Source organism: Aethina tumida, chromosome 1, assembly GCF_024364675.1.
Source record: "Aethina tumida isolate Nest 87 chromosome 1, icAetTumi1.1, whole genome shotgun sequence".
Taxonomy (NCBI): domain Eukaryota; kingdom Metazoa; phylum Arthropoda; class Insecta; order Coleoptera; family Nitidulidae; genus Aethina; species Aethina tumida.
The window spans coordinates 78,999,937-79,024,064 of NC_065435.1; the positions used below are offsets into that span (position 1 = coordinate 78,999,937).

At 33.8% G+C, this 24,128-nt stretch overlaps 5 protein-coding genes and 1 long non-coding RNA gene across 6 annotated transcripts; 3 read left to right on the forward strand and 3 right to left on the reverse strand.

Moving 5' to 3' along the window:
• Positions 1-4,100: 4,100 nt before the first annotated feature.
• Positions 4,101-5,235, reverse strand: LOC126265079 (uncharacterized). The gene is made up of 2 exons (XR_007547628.1): positions 4,672-5,235; positions 4,101-4,613 (listed from the first exon to the last, which is right to left on the reverse strand). It is a non-coding gene; the product is annotated as an uncharacterized LOC126265079 (long non-coding RNA).
• Positions 5,236-7,837: 2,602 nt separating this feature from the next.
• LOC109608386 (cytokine-inducible SH2-containing protein) lies at positions 7,838-14,052 on the forward strand. Its single transcript, XM_020024816.2, has 2 exons — positions 7,838-8,460; positions 12,504-14,052. The coding sequence occupies exon 2, from the start codon at positions 12,542-12,544 to the stop codon at positions 13,418-13,420; it is 879 nt and encodes a 292-aa protein (XP_019880375.1). The 5' UTR covers positions 7,838-8,460; positions 12,504-12,541; the 3' UTR covers positions 13,421-14,052.
• Positions 14,053-15,158: 1,106 nt separating this feature from the next.
• Positions 15,159-17,090, reverse strand: LOC109608870 (intraflagellar transport protein 56). Its single transcript, XM_020025428.1, has 5 exons — positions 16,948-17,090; positions 16,725-16,884; positions 16,160-16,668; positions 15,913-16,092; positions 15,159-15,857 (listed from the first exon to the last, which is right to left on the reverse strand). Exons 1-5 carry the CDS (start codon positions 17,020-17,022, stop codon positions 15,195-15,197), a joined length of 1,587 nt encoding a protein of 528 aa, XP_019880987.1. The 5' UTR covers positions 17,023-17,090; the 3' UTR covers positions 15,159-15,194.
• A 604-nt stretch (positions 17,091-17,694) lies between these two features.
• Positions 17,695-18,907, forward strand: LOC109608718 (cytosolic Fe-S cluster assembly factor NUBP2 homolog). The gene is made up of 5 exons (XM_020025248.2): positions 17,695-17,953; positions 18,006-18,094; positions 18,148-18,329; positions 18,383-18,554; positions 18,614-18,907. Exons 1-5 carry the CDS (start codon positions 17,843-17,845, stop codon positions 18,825-18,827), a joined length of 768 nt encoding a protein of 255 aa, XP_019880807.2. The 5' UTR covers positions 17,695-17,842; the 3' UTR covers positions 18,828-18,907.
• Positions 18,908-19,320: 413 nt separating this feature from the next.
• LOC109607581 (actin-3-like) lies at positions 19,321-20,352 on the forward strand. Its single transcript, XM_020024091.2, has one exon. The coding sequence runs from the start codon at positions 19,321-19,323 to the stop codon at positions 20,350-20,352; it is 1,032 nt and encodes a 343-aa protein (XP_019879650.2).
• An 848-nt stretch (positions 20,353-21,200) lies between these two features.
• LOC109608430 (actin-5C) lies at positions 21,201-23,346 on the reverse strand. The gene is made up of 2 exons (XM_020024859.2): positions 23,190-23,346; positions 21,201-22,467 (listed from the first exon to the last, which is right to left on the reverse strand). Exon 2 carries the CDS (start codon positions 22,446-22,448, stop codon positions 21,318-21,320), a length of 1,131 nt encoding a protein of 376 aa, XP_019880418.1. The 5' UTR covers positions 22,449-22,467; positions 23,190-23,346; the 3' UTR covers positions 21,201-21,317.
• Positions 23,347-24,128: the final 782 nt, after the last annotated feature.

The following is a 24,128-nucleotide window of genomic DNA, read 5'->3' on the forward strand; positions in this document are numbered from 1 at the left end:
GTTTCGTTTCGTCAAAAACTGAGAATTCTTAGATCACCTTCAACACAATGGACATAAATCTAGTTTTATTTTATTTGCGGTTATTCGTAGACGAAAATTAGACATGATTTCAAAGAATTACTTATAATTCAGTTTGCCAAATAACAGAAAATTTTTGTGTATCGAAATGTTTTCCGACGAATTCTTGGCAAATTTTTCCCGTAACTACCACAACCATAAATCATTAATTATAATAGATAATGTCTGTTCACTTGCAATTAAATTCAATGTACTTAGCATGTAATTTGTCATCACCTTTTAATAGAATCTAATTAATAACTCACAAACGGGTGTAAATTCCATAAGGCGAATTAAAATCAACTGACTTTTGATAAGCTTTTAAGTCAATTAATTACTAACAGGTTGTAGGAACTGACTCAATGTTAACACATAGTTTAAACGCATAGACCAGTGTGTCCAAGTTAAATAAATCTTTATACATTTATTGTTTTCGTTAGTTTAAGGGCTGACATGGCCTAACAAAGAAAACACGTTTTTTGTTTGTTCAAGATTAGCTTTATTCATCAACTTAATCTTCATCAAGAGCAACGCAATGATTCCAGCGCTGTTCTGACATTTCAGTACCACTTTTGTAGAACGATTTATCTTTTGCCTCAAAGTAGGCCTCTTCATTCGTGCGGAATATCTTACCGGCGAGCACTTTTTAGCGAACAGCAAATAGTCGCTGGGAGCCAAATCTGGCGAATACGGGGATGTGGTTCAATTGAAATGTAGTTTTGCCATTGTTTTGATTGACTTGTGATACGATGCGTAGTCTTGATGAACTCTTAGCACAATAACTCACAAACTAATTAATAATATATCATGAAATTTTAACAGTTTTCTTTTGAAGGTTAATACTAACTGAAAAAAGTTGAATGGAATAAAACCATTTATGTATTAGACCCGGAACTTTTCAATCCATGTATCAGAATTAAATAAATCGCACGATGAACTTCTGTGAAACAGCCAAACAAACAAACAGAAAACAGAGAAGGTAAATTTTCGTGGAAATTGCCTCATTAATATTTGGTCGACTACCAGCACACACGTACGACAATTTAATACACTAACGATTTTATTGCGTGACCATCAAGAAGACCCGATATCTATTTAATTGATTGTTCCGTTAAAATTTGTTCCGCTCACAATTTTCTTTTTAGTCCTTATTCTTACTTCTTTACAGGAAAAGCAATTAGTTAGTCATGATCTAGTTCGATTAAAACATGTGTGCCCATTCGAGGTGACGCATATGAGACAAACAGGCAACAGGCTGTCTGGTTCAGCATTAGTAATACTAAAACATATTTGCATATTATAAGTAACATAAGTACAAAGTTTCCATCAAAAAGCGTTAACACAATATTGCGGTTTGATGTCGATAAATCATCCATTTTTGGAACGGCATTGGAAACGCTTTATGGAACTATTAGTCAGTGGCTTGTTATATCGGTTCAGTGTAAGCAACGCGGTAATTAGTCAATTAGTTTCTCGGAGAGTGCTTTACAAGAAGATGAATTTCGATTCTTTTTACTCATGTTGAAACTATTGTTCTTAGAACTAAATGCATTTCAATCATTAAAAAGAATATTTTTCCAATTTTAAATTGAATTTTGTGAATTTTGTGTTTCCTGTACATTAATTTTTATCATTTCCAGTACAGTACAGTTTTAAATAAATTGAATTGAGTTGATTACAATTCGTTGAACTCGAGGTTAATTTTTATTTATAAAATTTTGTTTTAGCCATCCTTCAAAAAAAATATATTTGCCAAATTCAAACAAATCACAAATCAAATCTTATTTATTCCGAGAACCGCATCGAGATTGAACATGGACGAACGGGGGGAAAATTCCACGGGCAATGCATAATTAAAATTATAAAATAATTAGGCGGCACGCCATAACCGCAGCAAACCGGTGAAATCATTTCTCGGAAACGCCAGAGAGAATGTCAAACTCGTACTCGTACTCGTACTCGTACGCGATCTATGAATTGTTAAATACACAGTCGGCGAAATTCTTATTGCCTTTTATCGCAATGTGAATGATAAAAAGGAGACGCCGTTCCGTCATCCAATTTATTCCAATTGCTGCTCGTCGTTCATTGAGCACACCGAAATCTTATCCCGCTCGCATCCTTGATTAAACTGATCGGTCGATTCTGCGAAACACCATTGTTTCCGCACTGCTGCCGCATAATTAATTTTTTTTTTTTTTAACGAAAACAAGTTAATTGAGTCAAATGGACAGTTTTCTTGGAATAGATTACATAACTGATGTGTCCTTGTATCGATTGGTTAAGTGTACCTAGTTTAAAATTGAAAAGGTTTCACTTTAGAAAATGGATTAATGAACTCAAGGGTTTCATTCTCCAGGGACGAATTAGATTATTATTTAGAAGCAAAAAGTTTTCTTGGAACTATTACTTTAATTTGCTACGATTTGAAAAGAAAAAAAGACCTCTTTCGTGATCCTAAAAATGCAAAAACATTTATAAAGCTTGAAAGATAATATTTAAATTTGTAAAATAAATCGGGAACTAATAAATATGTCTTCTTCGTATCCATTATCGTATGATAATGGCTAATTTATATTTCTAGCGAAACGTATTTCGTCATTACGTTTTTTAATTTATGTTTATCGAATACGTGAAATGTTCTCATTGTAACTTAAATTATCGGACTAATTCAGTTAAATATGCAAATGCGATTTGTATTCAAAACGCTCGCTCTCATTTGCAACTGACTGACGTTGTTTTATTCTCAAAAGTTTGGCCTTAAGTTTCCTCCTCTTGTTTGGAAGCAATGGAAAAAATGGTTTTAGACGTGCACAGTAATGGAAAAACTTCGATGTGGTTAAGTTACATGACGTCTTTTCGGGTTAGCTCCATTCATACGTTCCGGTGATATTTTTGTTTGAATTATTCAGTTTCATGACGTACATTCAGAACATCATTGGCAAAACGACAATAATCTTGGCATCGTGCGTCAAAACAATATTTTTCTAGTCTAGACGTATCTCGATTGTTATAAATTAGTCTCTAAGTGGTCTAGTCTCCCGAAAATTTCGCCCTGGTTCCATTTTTGGGCTTCCAACTTGATACATTCCTTCCTACATTTTCCATGTGCACATTCTTAATTTGAAATTCAAATGATTCATTCACGTTGCTACGAAAGTTTTGGTCAAATTACATATTCAACAGTTGAACTTGGTTAGGTGAATCGATATTAGGCTAAAATTACGATTCCAGGACTCATAAAAAATGCCATTGACTTGGAATTATGTTTCGGGGAAATGATCGAATTTGTTCTATATTAAAATCAGACCTTTTTAATGTCGTTGTTGCATGTTACAGTCGATTTAATAAAAATATAGGTTTGGTTGTAAATAGATTTCTTAGAATAAATACTATTGTAAACAAATCAATATGTCGACAAAGAACGTTTATATAAATATATAGATTATTTTTTTATTACTTTTACTAGAACTGCACGTTACGGTTTTATGGAAGGCTTTCTAAATAAACAGACACTTTCGATCCATAATTATAATTAATTTAAATGAATTTTGAGAGAGACATCATGCATGACAGAGACAGTAAAAGATTGCCATTACTAAGCAAATTTGCAGACTGCAATGTTTAAATGTTTTTTTTTTCAACTGAATTGTACTAAAATTATTTTTTAAACAGTCTGTATTTATATATATATATATATATATATATATATATATATATATATATATATATATTTATATATATTTATATTTCAGTCACTGGAATTATTTTTTTAAATTCTTTTAGAACGTTGATTTTTTAGTTTTCTCTTCTTCAAAAATAAAAACATATAAACGACTTTTTCTATTTTTCTTGTTTCATTAACTAAAATCCTTTACTAGAACTACACGTTATGGTTTTATGGAAGACTTTCTAAATAAAGAGACACTTTCAATCTATAATAATAATTAATTTAAATGTTTTTTTTTCAACTGAATTAATTTTTTAAATTCTTTTAGAACGTTGATTTTTTACAGTTTTCTTTTTTCATAAATAAAAACATATAAACGACTTTCTATTTTTATTGTTTCATTAACTAAAACCCTTCACTTTTACTTATATTGTTGTTTTTTTAAGAAAATAAAATTTTTTAAATATGTACAGTGGTTGCTTTAAGTTCTACTTATCTTAAAGCTTTAACAAAATAATGTGTGCTGTGACGTCATACAAATAGCACACATTAAAAAAATATACATTTAGTAAATAATTTATGCATAACTTGGGTACCTTTTGTTCGTTATAACCGCGAATAAACGGCAAGGCATACACTCAACGAGATATTCGCAAAGGTCGTTAGCAACACGAAATGGTCCATGTTATCAATAGTTTTCTGGAATGGTACTATAACATGCCAAGACAAGAAATCCCAAAACCATAACGTTTCCTCTACTGTGTGTACCATCTGATCCTATTCTATTGAACTTGAATTAATCACTCCAAAGTATTTTTCGACAAAATTCTGGAGAGTAATTATTTAATTTCTGGCTTTTTTCTGGAATTAATTTTTTTTCTTCCCACTGAAAGTGTGTTTTATTCAATAAAACAATATAAATTCTACTAAGAATATATTCTTACTATTAAGACCATTGTTTTTGAGATATGTGACAAAAAAGCAAAGTTCATGTATAATATATATAATATTTAATTTGTCTTTCGTTATTTGAACAGGTTCATCAAACAAATGTTTTATTTTCTACATTGTTCCTAAAATTTATAAGAATTTACATGAAATTTCAATGTTCATTTGCCATCAATTTATGCAAAACATAAAAACACATTCTCCGTACAAGTTTATGAGTGTACTTGAGTTTTAATTATATTTACAATAATCATCTTATCTCCGCTTTACTACTAATTTGTAACTACTAGAACATCTAAACAAATATTTTCCCTCTTCTTATCATCAACCAACTGTCACTGTCATAATAAACGAATAAAAACACCTCAAGAAAAGACTAACGTCGATGCAAAAAAAAAAACTATTTAAACAATTCCGAATAAAATTTGATCGTGCGAGAGTGCATGGAATGCGTTCCGGGAATCTCGTTTCGTGTACCGAAGTGGGGCGCGATAGCTTTCTAAATAAAATCGGGTTGCAAAACGGCGGGTACGACGCGATGCGTACGCAACGCCACGCGAAAATGGAAATCAAAAACACGACCGGCTGATAGATTAATCGCGGTACTACCGAGAAGCCAGGTGAAACTGACTTCGGACGAATGAAAGTTCAGATGCATTCAAAATGTTGGCCGTTTTTAGAAGCGGTACTACACTCAGCGGTAACCAAACATGTTTTGGTTCCATTTCGTTCCGTTCAATGTGTTTTTCGTAATTTTGTTAAAATATTGGGATGCGAAATTTTTAAAAATTATCAAGCTGTTAAATTTACACTTGATAATTACAATAAATACAAAATGTGACGTATCAGTACTAATTGTAAACTTTCTAGATAACTGATTTCCTTCGAATATGAATCAGTGTTGGCTAAAAAAAATTATTAAAATGTGATAAAAGATAACAAAGATAATGAGTACTTGAAATATTTGAATATTGCTATTCCAGGATTTTTGTTATTAAGTTTACTTCCGTTTTATCTTATCTTATGAAATTCGTTGGCAAGTTTTTCTGAGAGTAATGCTACTTCATGGAAACCATCAGCAAATCATTTTCGTAATGAGTTATGGAAATTGATAACGATTGTCTTATTAGTAAACGGATTATTATTTGTCTAAAGAGATAAGAAAAATAGTGAAATTACTATTTCTCTTCAATATTAATAAAAAAATACTAATATGATTATACTGAGATTTATTTTTTTATTGAGTTTTCAACTAAAATGAATATGGTTCAATGGTTTAATAGCAATTGTTGACAAATTCATGAACCTAAACATTTACCATATTATTAAGTCGGCAATAAATTCTTTATTTCGAAAAATGAACATTTTTGCAACATTTTATCTCATTTATATTTACAAATCAATAAACAAATAATTTTGTCTTAATTCTAAAAATAATTATATTTACCAATTATATTATATGATATAAAAATACAGAATTTCTTATCTGTACTTAGTTATCTGTACAATTTTAAGGATATCAGAAAATGTCTTGTATAAATTGTACCTACCTAATAATACATAATAATTTTATAGCATATGTCATTTTATACCTGAATAAATTTATATTCAAAACTTGTAACCTTATAATTTAGTATTGTAAGGAAGTACAATTAATAAACAAACTGTATGCCATATATTTCCGACAATTTCCGTGTTAGAACTTTGATAAAAATTTTACTATTTTTTCAGATATGTTCCAAAGCTGTTAAAACTAAAGTTTCTCATAAAAATAGAAATGCACTAAATGGTACAATATTATTTCATATTATTCATAAATACCATTTACAACACATTTTAACCTTATTAATATTTTTATTAATTTCACTCATGCAAAATTTGTTTAACAATAAAAAATTCTATTATTATTGCATTCGAAATAATTCTAGAAAAATATAATGTAATATAAACGAATTAAAAGAAAAGGAAGTGACAAGTAGTAATGAAATAAAAGATGAGAAAGAAAAGTCTGTTGAAGAGGATATTAAAATAAAAGAAGAAATAATACTACTAAAGAAAAAATAGGAGCCAAAAAATTAAAAGAAACCAAAGAAAAAGTCAAACAAAATGAGGAATTATTAGAAACCAAACAAACATTGGAAGGCACTAAGGATGAATTAAAATATAAGGAAGAAATAATAGACACCAAAGAAGTGAAAGTACAAGAAGAATCATAGAAAAAATATTAGAAACCAAAGAAGATGAAGGACAGGATCCGGAAAAGAAAGAAAAGGTTAGTGATAAAATAAAAGATGGTCATATTGAAAAGGCTGTTGAAAAAGAAATTGAAAGAAAAGAATCATTTTAATCTTATTATTATTTTTATTATTTTTACTCATGCAAAAATTGTTTAATAATAAAAAATTCTATTATGAATATTGTATTCGAGATAATTCTAAAAAAATACGATGTAACACAAACGAGTTAAAAGAAAAGGAAGAGACAAGTAGTAATGAAATAAAGGATGAGAAAGAAAACTCTATTGAAGAGAATATTAAAATAAAATAAAAAATAATACATACTAAAGAAAAAATAGAAGAAGCCAAAAAATTAAAGGAAACCAAACAAGCACTGGAAGACACTAAAGATGAATTAAAAAAGAAGAAGTGACAGTCCAAGAAAAATTAACAGTCACAGAAAATATATTAGATACCAAAAAAGATGAAGGACAGGATCTTGAAAAGAAAAAAAAAGTATAGTGATAAAATAAAAGATGGAAGTCATATTGAAAAATTGTTGAAGAAGAAATTGAAAGAAAAAAATCAGACACCAAAGAAGCATGATTTTTGCCTTACACATAATACATGTATAAATACTAAAAATGTTTTTGTTAGAAATGCATGATAATTCGGAAATGCTAAATGTCTTATTTAAATTATTATGAGATATAATTGTGTATTTGGTAAGAAAGCTCTCTTTGTTTTGAAACAATGGACAGTTTTACAGTACAGGATTTTGTAATACTGATTTATTCAAATACATTTGACATAATTGTGAAATTGCTTATTTGGTAGTTTTTTAAGTAACTCTACAATTTTGAATTGTTTACGAAATTATACTCATTCAGTTTGATTAAAAAATAGTAATGATATACTTGGTAATATAGTATAAGTATAGTAATGGTTTAATAGTAAGTAGCAGAATCCTCTCAGTTATCAATCCAATCAGCCCAAGCCAATTGATTAAAGCATCTTCCATTCAAAGCCGTCCCGAACACGTGACCCAAAAACCCGTCCAGACACAATTGATCCCGAAACCCGGTCGGGGGCCCGTACATTTTTAGAACCGCTGCACCGTGGGTCTCACCCCCGGGCTAAATATACTCATACATATTCCGCTTCCACGAAACCACGATTCCCAGTACACACTCCCCCACCATCGTCCGCTTACGCCGTGTGTGCGTTCTCGGAACCGCTCCGTCTCGCTCCTGTCCGCTATCTGTCTGACGGGTGCGACGGAGACACAACGACCGCCATCTTGTCTCTCGCTCTGCGCCGTGCACTTGGAAGTTCCAAGTTGGAACGGCACGGCGATTCGGAGGCGCACTCGGCCAGAGACTGTTGCGCTAGATGGTTGCACTGAGGTTCGGTTAGAGCTCGTAATTTTTGTTTGTGTGCTACACCCCTGGATTATGTGCCCGTAAGTCGTCCGAGTGAATTGTGCAGGAAGTGTGCCTTTACGATTGTTTATTAGGATTAATGTGCTACCCGTTTCACATTCGGATTTACCATGGATGTAATGTACAGGTGAGCGTTTGTTGTTGTACCAACGGATGTCCTATTAATAACTTCTAAGAATCATCATTATAAATCGGACCGCTATTATTTAAAACTCGACAGATAAATCAGCATATTGTCTAATAATAATAATAATAATAATAATAATAATAATAATAATACCAAGAACAGATAATTGCTTCTAATTAAAACACACACACACACACACACATACACACATATATTCAGGGTCGTTTACATTTCCACATACGGTTTCTTCGGAATTTTGTAGGTTAGGTGTCGCGTTGCTCACGTAAAGGAGTCAAGATTTCGTTCCCGGAACGTTAACAACAAATGGTACTACCAAGAAATTGTGCAGAAACGGGTTTTCGACGTTCGTTTCTTTCATTTTTTAGTAACGTTGCATCGAATTTTCGAAAAGGGTTATGTATGGAAAAATGTACCGTGTATGTGTCAAATGGGGTTATGAACTCCAAACATTTTATTAAACGATTTATTTAAATTTCCATAGTTTCTTTTATCGTTTGCGTGAAATCTTATTTTTATCTGAATTATTATAATTAATGCTTACTTAGAATTTTTTTATCGAGATACGCGATTTGATTGTCATTTACTGGGAATTATATTGTTTTTTGTGTCATAAATTATTTAAAATGTAACGTTTTATTTTTCGGTTGTTTACACTAAAAGTTTTGATGTTAAATATTTGTTAAATAACTGGAAGTAATCATTGTTTATTTATTTCCTAAAATTCATTTATTTCATTCATTAATTATTAATTAAATATGTGATAAAATTGTTAATATTTCAAATTTATTCTTTTCTGTCGACTTTATAATGAAAAGAACAATAGGACGTTCTAATAAAAAATTGAAATTTATCTCAAATTGTTTTAAAACCAAAAAAATGTTTTGGATGGTTTTAAATTGAAAATAATGATTTTAGTTTTAGTTTAATCTAATGAGAAATTTCGTAATATGTTTTAATTATCTTATTTAATTGCATTACATTTATAACTTTTTTCTTGTATAAAACTAAAGTAGATATATCTTTTTGAAGCTTAAGTTTAAGTAAATGTTAAAGTTTTAAAAATTACGTTTTTTATATTTTGTGCTTATTGTATTTAGTTGGGATCTTTACATTTACTAATATGATACAAATACACACACTCTTGTTTAAAGCTAAATTGAAACATTTAAATTTCTCAAAATTTTATAAAAAAATATAAAATTTCGTTAATTTTTATGTTTATTTATGTTTAAGGACAGTTTTTGAAATAAAGAACATGATTTTTAGAGATTTTTATTATTGTATAATGTAACTAAATCAATAATAAATTTAGTAAAACGCGATTTAAAATAAGACAATTCAATTTAAAATTTTACATGTTCATTGCTTTACGTTGACGTTTAAAATATAAAACAATAGAACACGGCAATAAAAAATTACGATTTTTTAAAACAATGAATTTTACATATATGCAAAAGTCGAAACATTCCATTCTAACAATTCTTGCGACACCATTTTCTCGGTAAACTGGAACAAATACTGTACGCAACTTTCACCGAAAACAAAAATGGATACATTGTTTTAAATCAGAAAGAAATTGTTAATTGTTAAACAATCGTTTCCGAAAACAACCATTGTAAAGTTATTAATTGTATTCATTCGGGGAAATGCATCGATAATGTTTATTTTAATTGAGAAACTTATTTATATAACACGCTATATTTACATTACATAGTTGAAACAATGTCAGTGGGAATTTTTTTAGGAGATTTTCGATTCCGAACGCGACGCGATTTCCGGACGAAACGGAAACACGAAATGTCGATGAACCGAAATTCGAATAAACAAATATTAAATTTATTCTTGTGTTAATTTTATAAATAGACTGTAACTTTTTTATTTTTTAACAGAATTGAGTAATGTGATTCGAATTCCTTGAAAACTGTGTTTTAACTGACATGAATTAATTTTTAATTCAAGGAAACTATCTAAATACGAATGTCACATTCCTTCAATTTAATTTTTGATAAGTCCGATTGTTTTTATCGTTTTTTAAAAACACAATTGAAATTTGACGCTGGGAAATATCACGAATCTGACTAAATTCAATGTTTGATTGACTGATTAAAACAAATATTAAGTTGAAAACAATGCTCAAGATAATTGAAAGGTTTGCGATGAGAACGAAAAGTGTTATTGTTTTAAAGGGAAAAAATAAAAGTTATTTAAATTTATTTATCAAATAGAAAATAATGCATTTATTTCTACGAAAAATTCTTTATGTAAAATAAAAAACCTTTTAAAGTTTTAAATGTGTTTTTACTAGTACACCTTAAAAAACGGAAAATTTTATTTAATATATATATAATACATAAGCATTTATTATAATTTTTAAAATGGAAAATCAAGAAAGTTTAAAACTTTAAAATACTTGTCATCCGTCATTCCCAAAATCTGATCGAACGAGAACCGTAGGTAATTTATTCGGTCCGAATTCCGCAAATAAAAAAAAGAGATGCAAAAATAAAAATGAAAAGGAACGAAAACCATTCGACGACCACGTGTGCCCGAACCGATCCTTTTGTGTCGGTACCATCGCCCGCTGCGTCTCTCGGAACTCTCTTCTCGGTACGATCGGCTTCGAGAGAACGTTGTGGTACGTGGAACCGGTGCGGTTCCGCGAACCGGGCCGCAATCAGCCTTCCCGGAATCCGTTGCCTCTTTGTCTCGTTTTGTTCCCTCGCAAGGAGTCGAACGTGCGAGGGGGGCACACCACCTGCCCCGTCCGCTACCGGGAAGCGGGAACCCTTCGGATCGGTCGGCAGGCAGGTACGAGAGCTGTGAGAAATGGCGACTCGAAATAATCGAGTGCGGAACGGCCTCCTTCTCGGTAGAGTGGTGGTACTTGGAAATTGGGACTGTTCTGCCTAGCCGTGGCCATGGTTTCACGGAGTTTTGTGGGTGGAATTCAGATTATTTGTTAATGCACAAATTCAGCAAATACATCAAATAAATTTCTCAATATTTCTGTTTTTTATTGTCTTTTATTGTGTATTATTTTTCACATGGCACACAAATTCAATAAAAAACTGTGCTATAAAATTATATTGTATAATGTACAAAAAAAAAAGCCACAGAAATTCAAACTACCATAAAACTAATGATGAAAACATTTAGATTTTTTTTTAAAATTAAATGAAAAATGATTTTAACGATAAATCATTTTCCAGAACGAATTAAAATTCCATTTCTACGTATTTCCACGTCAATATGTATTGAAACTAGATAGACATGAGTAAAAAAAACATTCATATAATTGTATAACTCGATTTAAATCAATCATTGAAAAAAAAACTATTCAATTTCGTCACATAGTTAACTGTTATCTAACTCCTGAAATATTTATGGACATTTTTTTACAACAAATTAATTCTCAATTAACGTACAAGCAAAAGTCAACAATGAATGAATCTTTGAATATGTTAAGTTTTTTAATTATCCTATTGATAAGGATTGATCGAATTTTGTTTTGTTTTGTCACAGATTTTCTAATAATTATTTAGGGAATCGCTATTTGTTGCTTGATTAAATTAACCGTTCAGATTTAAAAGAGTCTTTGATTCGCGATTCACGGAACAGTTAACCAGTTCAGATCAAGGTTCCACGATCCGTAATTTATTCTTGTCTGTTAGTCATGGTTTTAAATATGTCAGGTAAATATTTTTACGTTTGAAGAAAGTTATATTACATCATTTTTGTGTCGGAATTTCCTAAATTCATCAATAATCCCAATGAATACATAGATACAACATATTTATGAAAGATAAATATACATATATGTTACATGATCAAGTACAATGATCCGATCCGAAGACACGTGTAGATTGTAACTTATTTAGTTTATCTAAGACTCACAAAGCGTTTATTGAAATCGATTTATCTTTCTGAAATTCAGTGTTGTTGTGAACAAACAAAAATAGTCTAAACATAGATAGAATCTGAAAATAAAATAGATTTATTTGACATAATTTGTATTGTTTCAGACCGACGTGTTGACAATTGGGCATGGCATTAGCGTGCAATGTTAGGCTGTAGCGCGACATGTCCCAACTGCAGGCACGAGTTCACGTGCTGCACCGCCGCCCCGATGGCTCCCGCCTGCTGCAGTGTGCGCCGCTCCATGCAGGCGCTGAGCGGCGGCGGCCTGGTCGCCTCCACGCCCCAGACCAGTCTGATGCGCACGCCCTTGCCCGATCTGCTGGCGCCTCGTGCGAGCACAGGTGGAGGCGGCGGCGGCGGTTGTGCCTCGCCCCAAGTGTCGCCCAGCGCACCGCTCGCCTTCGTCATACCGTCGTTTGCGACGCCCCTGCAGCTGGCTCCGCCGCCCGCAGACTCCAAACCGGAGACGGAACTGCAAAAGTTACGCGATACGGTTTCGGCGTTACGCCTTTCAGGATTCTACTACGAGGGCATCAGCTACGAGCAGGCAAACGATCTGTTGAAGGACAGTAAAATCGGCACGTTCCTGGTGCGTAACTCGTCGGATCCGCGATTCCTGTTCTCGTTGAGTGTGCAGACGGAGCGCGGCCCCACGTCGGTCCGCCTGTTCTACATCAACGGCTACTTCAGGCTGGACGCGCAGCAGCACCTGCAATCGGCCATGCCGATGTTCCCCAGCGTGATCGAGCTGGTGCAGCACTACGTGAACCAGAGCAAGGCGAACAACGCCGCCCAGGTGTGGGTGGATCCACAAGGCAAGTGGTACTCCAGCATACTGTTGGAGCGGCCGCTTAGGAAGAAGGAGCCCGGCTCGCTGAAACATTTGGCTAGGGTGGCGATACACAAGGCCCTGGAGGCGTCCATCAAACCCAGGCTGTCCATATTGCCCGCCCCCCACACTCAGTTGGACTTGCCAAAGAGTCTAACCAATTACCTGTCGGAGTATCCGTATTCCTTATAGCCTTAGTTCATGTTGTGCTACCAAAGACTAGTATCAGTACCATATACATACTGATCATCAGGGAACACCAATATAGTATTCTAAAAACTGTTTAGATAGGATTTTCAAATTATTAACTAATTACCAGATGTTGTTGTAGTGGATAACTGGTGCTACTGAAAGAAACGGCCAGTTATCTGAGTAAGCCACATTGGCTTTTGTAAATAATTTATTATTTTTATTTTTTATACCTATATTTATTGTACATTTGCCAGATACGTATTTAGTTCTAATTGCACCTTCCTCATTTTATTTATTATATCATTTCATCTCAAACTCTGTAATCTTTAGTACTAGTACGGTTTTAATCCGAAAGATTCGTTTACTCATCTTTCTCTGTTGTAATATTGTTTTAACGGAAATTCTAGTCTGATATAATATTGTATTTTTGTAATTCTATTTTATTATTAGTTGTACATAAAACTGGACTTGATCCGGAACCCATTGTTGAGATTAACGAAACGCTGCGAAATTATATGGAGAAAGTCGACAATTATTAACGAATGTCTGATGAGAATGTTTTTGAATGATCTAGAAAAAATGTATTTATTTCCCTAGTAAAATATTAAATTATTTATTATTTTCAAACAAAATATTTGTTTTATTTACATCCTATGTTACATAAATATTGGTCAAAGAACTCTTAATTCTGTCACCATTTTCTGCAATTATGTACGAGCCAATAACATATTGCAACACATAATTATTGTAGTATTATTTATGATTCTATAAATGGTTCTGATTAATATAAATAATTATACGATATCTATAAAGTTGAATGCAATTATGGCTTATCTGCGTCTGCTATTATTGTTACTTCCATGTTTTGCTTTCGACACGTTCTCAAAATCTGTACTCATCAATTTATTTATATTATGAAACTTATCTGTGTCGCTAATTATGTGATTGATCCGACAATTCGATGCGCAACAGTCTTGTCTTTGTTGCAAAACTAGAAACTATGAAATTAAACTATAATTAAATGACAACATAAGAAATCAATTTAATGATTGGCCATTATCAAAATGATTTATGCATATCAGTGAAATTCTAAGTAATCATAGTTAAATAGTTTTGATAAATTTGTAACAAAATTTTTGGAAGTGATAACGAGTTATCAACAGATTTTTAGAAACGAGTTTCACAAGCGGATTATGTGGTATATGTAAATGGATATGGCTTAGATTAGATTGTGCTTTATTATTTAGTCTTACCTAGAAAATTCAATTTCAAATTCACTGAATTAGAAGCTTTACTATTTATTACTATACTATAAAAAGTGTCATTAAAACAACGTTAATAGTTTTAATGTTATTAATTTAAATTTATTAAATTATTTAAAATAATGAAAATGCATTTAAGAGAGAAATGGAATAGTAATACAATTGTAATTGTTCATATAAATTTAAAAATTGAAACTACCATAAAACTAATGTAAAAAGCATTTTGATTTAAAAAAACTTAAATGAAAAATGATTTCAATGATAAATCATTTTACAGAACGAATTAAAATTCCATTTTTACGTATTTCCACGTCAAACTTATGTGGCTTAGATTAGATTGTGCATTATTATTTAGTTTTGGAATTCAATTTCAAATTCATTGAATTAAAAGCTTTAATTAAGAAAAAACTTTACTATTTATTACTGCACTACAAAAAGTATCAATAAAACAACGTTAACAATAGTTAAAATTTTAATAGTATTTTAATTTTTTAAAATAATGAAAAATGCATTTAAGAGAGAGGTAGCCGTTGTTCTTTGGCCCACTTCCTAATAATCCTAGCAATTTGCTCGCTTTGTGTAGAAGAACTTGTCCTTAACATCTGCAAAACCTCTCCTAAATTATCAACCGGCAATTTCTTCGCAATAACACCTTGAAATACCCCAACAATAGCACCACGTTTCCCCTCCCAAAATTCCGGATTGGGCTCCAAACGATCTAGCATATCGAAGGCTTTGGCTGCATACCAAAATTCTCCGATCCTGTAACAATCGTTCGCGATTAACAACAACAAGTTAAAACCCTCTGTACTATTTTCCATTTTTAAGTACAACTCCCACGCTAACTGCGGCTTGCGATTCATAACATAGCACCTCGACAAGTTCGAGACATAAATATAATCTTCTTTTATCTTATTGTCTTTTATTAGCAAGAATATTTCTTCAGCTTCTTTGTATTGATTACAAGCAGTTTTGGCCTGGGCAAAATTGAAATTGAAAGTATCGTCGGAATGTAGGTAGCTCTTAATAGATGTTAGATAAACCAAAACTTCCTCGAAACTTCCAGAGAGAAAGTACGCAGCTGCCATACACTGCCTGCCATGGATTGTATCGCATTCACTCGCTGAACTTCCAACCAAATGGAAACATTCCTCCGCTGCCTTAATATGCACATGCTGTAATAATTTCAATAAAATTATTCAATCAGAAAAAAAATTATTGAGGACACACCGAGTTTAAATCTTGCCCCAACGCTGCATTCACCACACCTTTAAGTATGTATTCTTGAGGCACGGAAGGTTGAAGATCCTTTAAAAGTTCGTAGGCTTCTTTAGTGTCGTCGTTTCTTAAATAGTGTATCACTAAATTGAGTCTTGCCTCTGGTACAACATCAACCAGTGCGGGAAATATCTAAAGCGAACCAAACGGACGATAAATATCTATCTATCTATCTGTTATAGGTTTTTCTTATTTGTACCTGCATTGCACCTTCGCCATCGCGAAACACCACTAGATTATGCTTGATGAGATCGTATCCGAAACCAGCGTTGGCGCATTGTTCGACAATTGTTCTAATTTCAGTTTCAGCGGTCGAACCATTATACAGACGAAACGAGTTACACGCTTTCAAATTGATCGCTATGACCGAATCTGGAAACTGACCCAAATATAAGCCTAAAACTTCTTGAGAGACATCATAATAATCCAGTTTATAGTAACACAAAGCTACGTAGACGTTCAACGCGAGATTTTCTCTGTTTTGCAACAATAGCCTTTTGTAGATGTCTATTGCTTCTTGGTAATGCGCTCGTAAATAATGTATGGCTGCTAAACTCAATTGGTCTTCCACAACGTCCTGTAACTGTTGGTGATATTCCATAAGGGTCACTTCGTCTCTTAATTTGTGTGATAAATGGAAATTTAGTCTCACTTTTAGTCCATTTGTTGGAGCTTCCTGTAATATTTCTTTGGACTCGTGGTACATTCCTGAAAATTTATTGTGCCTAATTGTGGTTTAACAAATGAAAAATTGTGTTGTTTACCTAAGTAAAAGTAGCAACAGGCTATGTTAACTGCTATATTATCGAGATCTGTATGCTGTTGATAGAGTTTTTCATATAATGATAATGATTTTTTGTAATCGCCTTTATGGAAAGCACAGTAAGCCATCCAAAGATCCGTTAAGGTATTTTGGTCTTTAAACTAAAATAAATAAAAAATAATGAAACAATAAACTAAAATAAATAATAAATAATGAAAATTTACCTCAAGTAGTGTAATTGCTCCTGTATAATCCCGTTTAAATAAATACTCCTCAAATTGGGAGTTGTTGTTCTCCATCGCATTTCGGCTTCTAGTTTTCACTGAATCATTTCCTGAACCTAAAGCGGGTTTTGATCTGCTGAGAATCTGTGAAATTTCTATTATTTATTTTGTGTTACATATTTTTTATTGTTTTTTACCATTTTTTAAAGTGGCTGGGAAAACACAATTAGACAAGTTACGTTGTGTACACTTGTTTCAAATTTGTTGCTTAGCAACCCCAAATAAACTATAAATCTGATAAATTTTGATTATTATGGATATCAATTTGATTTTATTAAATTTGCCAAATTGTAAAATGTATTATTAAAACTGAAAAGTTAACTAATAAAAAAAATATTATATGCGTAATTGAAGTATGCAACTAAACTACACCTGTCGTGGAATCCGTGTTGCATACAGTGTAGTCAGAAAACTTTCTGGGATCTAAAACGAATTTCGAGTGTTCGTCTGCGTTTACTACGTTCGGCACATATCGGTTTCTGAATTAAAACGGAACTGTTATGACTCCGCATTCAGTTTTTTAGTATCCAACAATGTTGAAGATTCGTTCTGAGTTTCATATATTCAAGTATGAGTAATGATATAAGAAAAAGACGAAATAGTTGTTTACTTCGCGTCTAATAAAACAGGGCACTTGCGTCCTGATTCAAAAAACGAACCGTGCCGAGTGCAAAGGTGCCGAATTTGTACAACGAAAATAACCAGTTTACAGAAAATCGGTTTCCTGAATGGCCAACCTGGTTGCATATACATATTCCAATTGATATTAAATTTTCTAGGTTATAGTGATCATTTTGCGGTTTTTGTTATTGTTGCGTCGTCACATTTGAAAAACATGTTAGAAAACGTGAAGCACATCGTATTGGTTCTCTCTGGGAAAGGGGGTGTTGGAAAGTCCACTGTCAGCACCCAATTGGCTTTAACATTTAAGGAAAAAGGCTACAAAGTAAAATTTCACAACCCGACAATAACAAAATTTATTGCAATTATCGTTTCAGGTAGGCTTACTTGATGTTGATTTATGTGGCCCAAGTGTTCCTTATTTGCTACAATTGGAAGGGCAGGATGTCCATCAATCGGATGGGGGGTAATGAAAAGTTGATCATTAAAATGCTTGTTTTTATTAATTTACTTGTTTAGGTGGGTGCCAGTTTATGCAGATCAAGAACAGAAACTTGCAGTCATGTCTATAGGCTTCCTGTTGGGAAACAGAGATAGTGCTGTAGTTTGGCGGGGACCAAAGAAAACTGCAATGGTCAAACAGTTTCTAACTGATGTTTGTTGGGGTGAATTGGATTACCTCATTATTGACACACCTCCAGGTATATGGCTAATGTTTTAGTTGATTGGACTGATTTATTCATTTCACTTTTAGGTACGTCTGATGAGCATATAACTATAATGGAAAATCTTAAAAGTGTTAAGTGTGATGGCGCTATCATAGTAACAACTCCCCAACAAGTTTCTATTGAAGATGTCAGGAAAGAAATTACATTTTGTAAAAAGACTGGCATTCCAATTTTAGGACTCATTGAAAATATGAGTGGGTATGTAGTTGGTTATTAAACTATCATAATTTTAATTAATAATGAATATTTTGTTATAGTTATGTTTGTCAACATTGTACAGAATGCACAAATATATTCAGCAAAGGTGGAGGTGAAGCTTTGGCTAAACTGGCACAGATAGATGTTTTGGGTACACTTCCAATTGATCCAAGAGTTGGACAACTTTTAGGCAAGGCGTGTGTTAAAGAACTACCTGAGTCTCCATCAGCTAAAGTGTTCAGTCATGTTGTTGAGCAAATTGCTGCCAAATAATTGTATACTTTCAGTTGATTTAATTGTTGAAATTGTATTTTTCTATGTGTTTGTTATTTAATAAATAAATTGATTTATGACGTTTTACTTTAAATAAAGGATTCAGTGATTCAGTACTGTAATTTAAACTAATTAAAAGTTGTTTAAAAATTGTTAAATAGTGATTTAAGGAATTTAAAAAATGTGATTCACATTACATATTTTCAAGAAAAACAAATGCATATATTTATGGCTTACTTTAAATTTAGTCTTGACTTAATTTTTTACTGATAAAACTAGAATAAATATTTTCCTTGTATAAAAAAGTTGAATATCAAATAAATAGATAAGATTAACGGTTAATCTACTTTAGTTGATACCGACCGAAATATGTATGCAATTTGATATATCCGATTTTTTATTCAATTACAATTAGTATAAATAATTGCGAATCGGTGCACAAGGTACGAATTAATTATATTTTTAATTTTTTACATTAATTCTGTTTTTTCAGATGAGTTTCTTTAAAAGAAAGCCAGTGATAATCGACGCAGGTTCGGGTTATTGTAGAGCCGGATACGCAGACGAAGACAATCCGGAAGTGACATTACGTAGAGACAAAGTAAGTACATACGAATCCAACGAACATCGTCTAGCAATAAATTGGGACGAAACTGAAAGCCTTTTCCAAACAATGTATGAATATATGGGGATACGTTCGGAACATCATGCTGTGCTTTTGACGGAACCACCACTGGAATCGAACCAGAACCGTGAGAGAATGGCGGAATTGTTTTTTGAAAAGTTTGGGGTTCCGGGCTTGTCGATGGCTATGGATGCAATTTTGGCGATTTATGGTAGTGGAAGGACAAACGGATTGGTGCTGGATGTAGGGCACTATTATACTAAAACGGTGGCGTTTTGCGACGGAAGCGATATTAAGAGATCGATATGTAAGAGTGCTTTAGGAGGATTCGATCTGACGCAGTACCTGAGCAGAATTATGACTGAAGTCGGGTACTATTGCAGGACGCACGCCGATATTGAGGCCTTGCACACGATGAAAGAAAAGGTTGGATATGTTGCTTTAGATTTTCAAGAGGAGTTGAGTAAACCTTTGTCACATTTGGAAGCGGTTTACAAACTGCCCGATGGTGTGAAACTTACCGTATCAGACCAACGATTTCGATGTTCTGAACCACTATTTGAACCAATACTGGTTGGTTCAGGCAGTTTATCAGTGTCTCAAATGGTATACAAATCTATAATGGCCTGTAGTGAGACGTATCAAAAGGAATTGTTCAACAATATAGTGCTAATTGGTGGTAGCACTTTATTTCCCGGCTTTGTGGCAAGATTGCACGAGGAAATGAAGAGACAATATTCTCGCGAATTGGGAATAATTGCTTCGAAGTCTAGGAGTGAAATGGCCTGGGCCGGAGGATCGGTAATCTCGACACTTTCGTCGTTTAGAAGGATGTGGATCAGTAATGAGGACTACCAAGAATATGGGCCTTCCATTATTAATTCAAGACATTGGACTTAAATTATTACATATGAGTATTCAATAAAAATATTTATTAAAATTTTTAGTACTTTATGTTAAGTTGGTTGTCTATAAAATGCTAGCAAAAATTAAGTAATCAACGTAATATCAAAGTATAAAAATACTTAATCTTTGGAATTACATTGAAAATTACTTTAAAATATTTGTACAAATCATTAGACCTGTGTACTAATCTTATCAGCACTATTCTTATTTTAAAACGTCTTTCAATTTAGATCAACTATTTAATTAGATTAGTTAAGTAGTACATATACAAACTGAAAGAAAATAATTTGTTCTAGTTTTATAATTATCCAAAAATGTATCTAATTAACGGTAGTTTTTGTTAATAGTTGTTTTAGTACGGTAAGGCACACACATATCGTTTACGACTTATGTAACTGAACTTGAATCAACTTGGAATTTTCTCTGCTCATTTAAAAGAGAAAAATTGTGAATAATCAAAAGGCTTTCTAACAATTAACGTTGTTTAACTGATTTGGATTGGTAACATTTCATCAGAAATGTTTCAGCATAATCAAGATTTGGTAGTTTGACTGCATTTTCTATTTGAATGTGATACTTTCACAATGATTCTGGAAACGTTAAAAAGTAATTGTGACATTGGTTGGTAATCAAAAAATATGAGTTGTTTATAAAAGATTTTTATTACAAAAGGTGAAATAAATTAAAGTACAATCAAATGTTTTACAATTTTTTTTATTTTCCCATATTAGCCTAAAAGAAATATAATAAGTCTTATTCTGCACATGTATAAATACAATCAAAGAAACAGTAAATAATACTTTGGCCTATTGCATGTATGACAAAACGAATTTCGTTCACATGGGCAGTTCATAATTTGGCTCCTAAGTGCTGGAGGCCTATCGCAGGTTATAATAAATATACAAAGTGGAACGAGCAATGTAATATAAATGGAATGCTTGCGATATATAAATGTGAAATTAGAAGCACTTCCTGTGAACGATAGATGGACCAGATTCGTCGTATTCTTGCTTGGAGATCCACATTTGTTGGAAAGTGGAGAGAGAGGCCAAGATGGAACCACCGATCCATACGGAGTATTTCCTTTCTGGTGGTGCGATGATCTTGATCTTCATGGTGGATGGGGCAAGAGCGGTGATTTCCTTCTGCATACGGTCGGCGATTCCTGGGTACATGGTGGTACCTCCAGACAATACGGTGTTGGCGTACAAGTCCTTACGGATGTCGACATCGCACTTCATGATGGAGTTGTAAGTGGTCTCGTGGATGCCGCAGGCTTCCATACCCAAGAAGGATGGTTGGAAGAGAGCCTCTGGGCAACGGAAACGTTCGTTACCGATGGTGATAACTTGACCGTCGGGAAGTTCGTAGCTCTTCTCCAAGGAGCTGGAGCTGGCGGCGGTGGCCATTTCCTGTTCGAAGTCAAGGGCGACATAGCACAATTTTTCCTTGATGTCTCTGACGATTTCCCTTTCAGCGGTGGTGGTGAAGGAATAACCACGTTCAGTCAAAATCTTCATGAGGTAATCAGTCAAGTCACGGCCAGCCAAATCCAGACGAAGAATGGCATGGGGAAGGGCGTAACCTTCATAGATTGGGACAGTGTGAGAGACACCATCGCCGGAATCCAATACGATACCGGTGGTACGACCGGAGGCGTACAATGAGAGTACGGCCTGGATAGCGACGTACATGGCAGGTGTGTTGAAGGTCTCAAACATGATTTGTGTCATCTTTTCACGATTGGCCTTAGGGTTCAATGGGGCTTCGGTCAAGAGAACTGGGTGCTCTTCTGGGGCCACACGCAATTCGTTGTAGAAGGTGTGATGCCAGATCTTCTCCATATCGTCCCAGTTTGTTACGATACCGTGTTCAATCGGGTATTTCAAGGTGAGAATGCCTCTCTTGCTCTGGGCTTCATCACCGACGTACGAATCCTTTTGGCCCATGCCGACCATGACGCCCTGATGTCTGGGACGTCCGACGATGGATGGGAAGACGGCACGTGGTGCATCGTCTCCGGCGAAACCGGCTTTGCACATACCGGATCCATTGTCTACGACTAATGCGGCTACTTCTTCGTCACACATTTTGTTGGATTAGTTATTACTGCAAATGGAAAAAATGACCAAATTAATTCAATGACCAAATTCACGTCAATAGGCGATTTAGAAATGTCAAAACATATATTTCATTATGTAACTTGGTAACTGCTTATATTAATTAATATCGCCTTGATAACCAAATTTTTTTTCTTTAAACAAAAATATTTTTTTTTTTATCTAAAACAATCAATTAATCAATTAATATAAGCAAATGGGCGATTACGATATTAGTTAATTATTAATTATCTATTGAACTCTGAACATCATTTTTCAAATAGATAGTTGTTGAAAATAAACAACGGCTACGCCCAAGTTCGAATTATTATAAGTAACGGTTAAAACTAAAAAAAATATACGGTCCCCATAAATTTCCACACTACATATCCCAATTAGACAAATCGCTACGAGAACCGTTACAAAGTGTCGGTTGGAGCCGGGGATCACGTGACGTGGAACACGCCCTTTCTAACAAAAATTCCCATGGCAACGACGCCAAAACCCGGCTATTCGAAAAGAAAACCCGCTTTTCCGACTTGAAAATTATCGCTCGAAAAAGAAATTCAATAAAACCGGTTTAATGAAATCAAAAAAAATTGGGTAACGCCCCACAATCGCGAAAAAAAAAATCTAGATCCACCGATTAAACTAAACACAATCACAATTAAATAATTAAAAAAAAAACCCGCGATATCCTATTTGTGCACCACACAATTGTTGTAAACTTACTTTTTGGCTTTGGAGAAGATTTAAAAAAATGATTTAGTTGTATAAATATATAAATTAACTCGCCGGCGCACGACACGACACGCACCCCAAATATCACAAGACTGGAATGTCTGGCAATAAGCGGATCCTCAACTGTTATATAGTTACGCGTCCCACCCCAGCCAGTGCGCGTGCGCAGCCAAAAAGATTTCCTTATATGGTATTCAACGTGAGCATTTTCCATCGATCCGCAATGACCCCACCCCCCCGCTCGCCGCACTATATGTGACACACATTTGTTTTTTCGTTTGTTCACGAGATTTTCGTCGAGTAATTACAATCAGTACGTAAATTGCGACGGGATCAACCAGGTGGTTGTTGAATGGAGCTATTTCGGGACGCGCGGACAAAATTAAAGTCAAAACATAACAGGTGCCCGGGATGCCAGCGTGACGCCGAAAAACGCTCGCGTGCATCCCGCGCCGTTCGTTTCGTATCCAGCCTACTGCGAAAGGGTTGGAAAAAAAATTAGGGAATTTGATAAATTCTTACCGTTTGAACAGGACACGTCACAAAACAACAACGATCAACAAACGAATGGGAAGAAGCCGGTTCGCGGGTCTTGCAACTGTACTCTACAAAACGGGGGGTGAACTGCCGCCAAATTCAAATTATTCCCTGATTCCAGACGTAATTTTGCCGAAAAAATTGATCGTCTGTCAGCCCCTGACGATATTAGTGTCAAAATTTACAATCAATTTACCAACAATCGCTGAAAAACATCAAAATTGTTAACAACAAACAGCCGATCACCCCCTGGACGGGCGAAACCATTTGCCGGCGTTCCCCCACTAGCCGATTCATTCACGTCCGTTACCATATATGGGCATAAAACGAACGGCGGACGGTGATTGGTCGTCCTAACCTAACACCGAAGAGCGACGTTGAACCGGCCGGCGT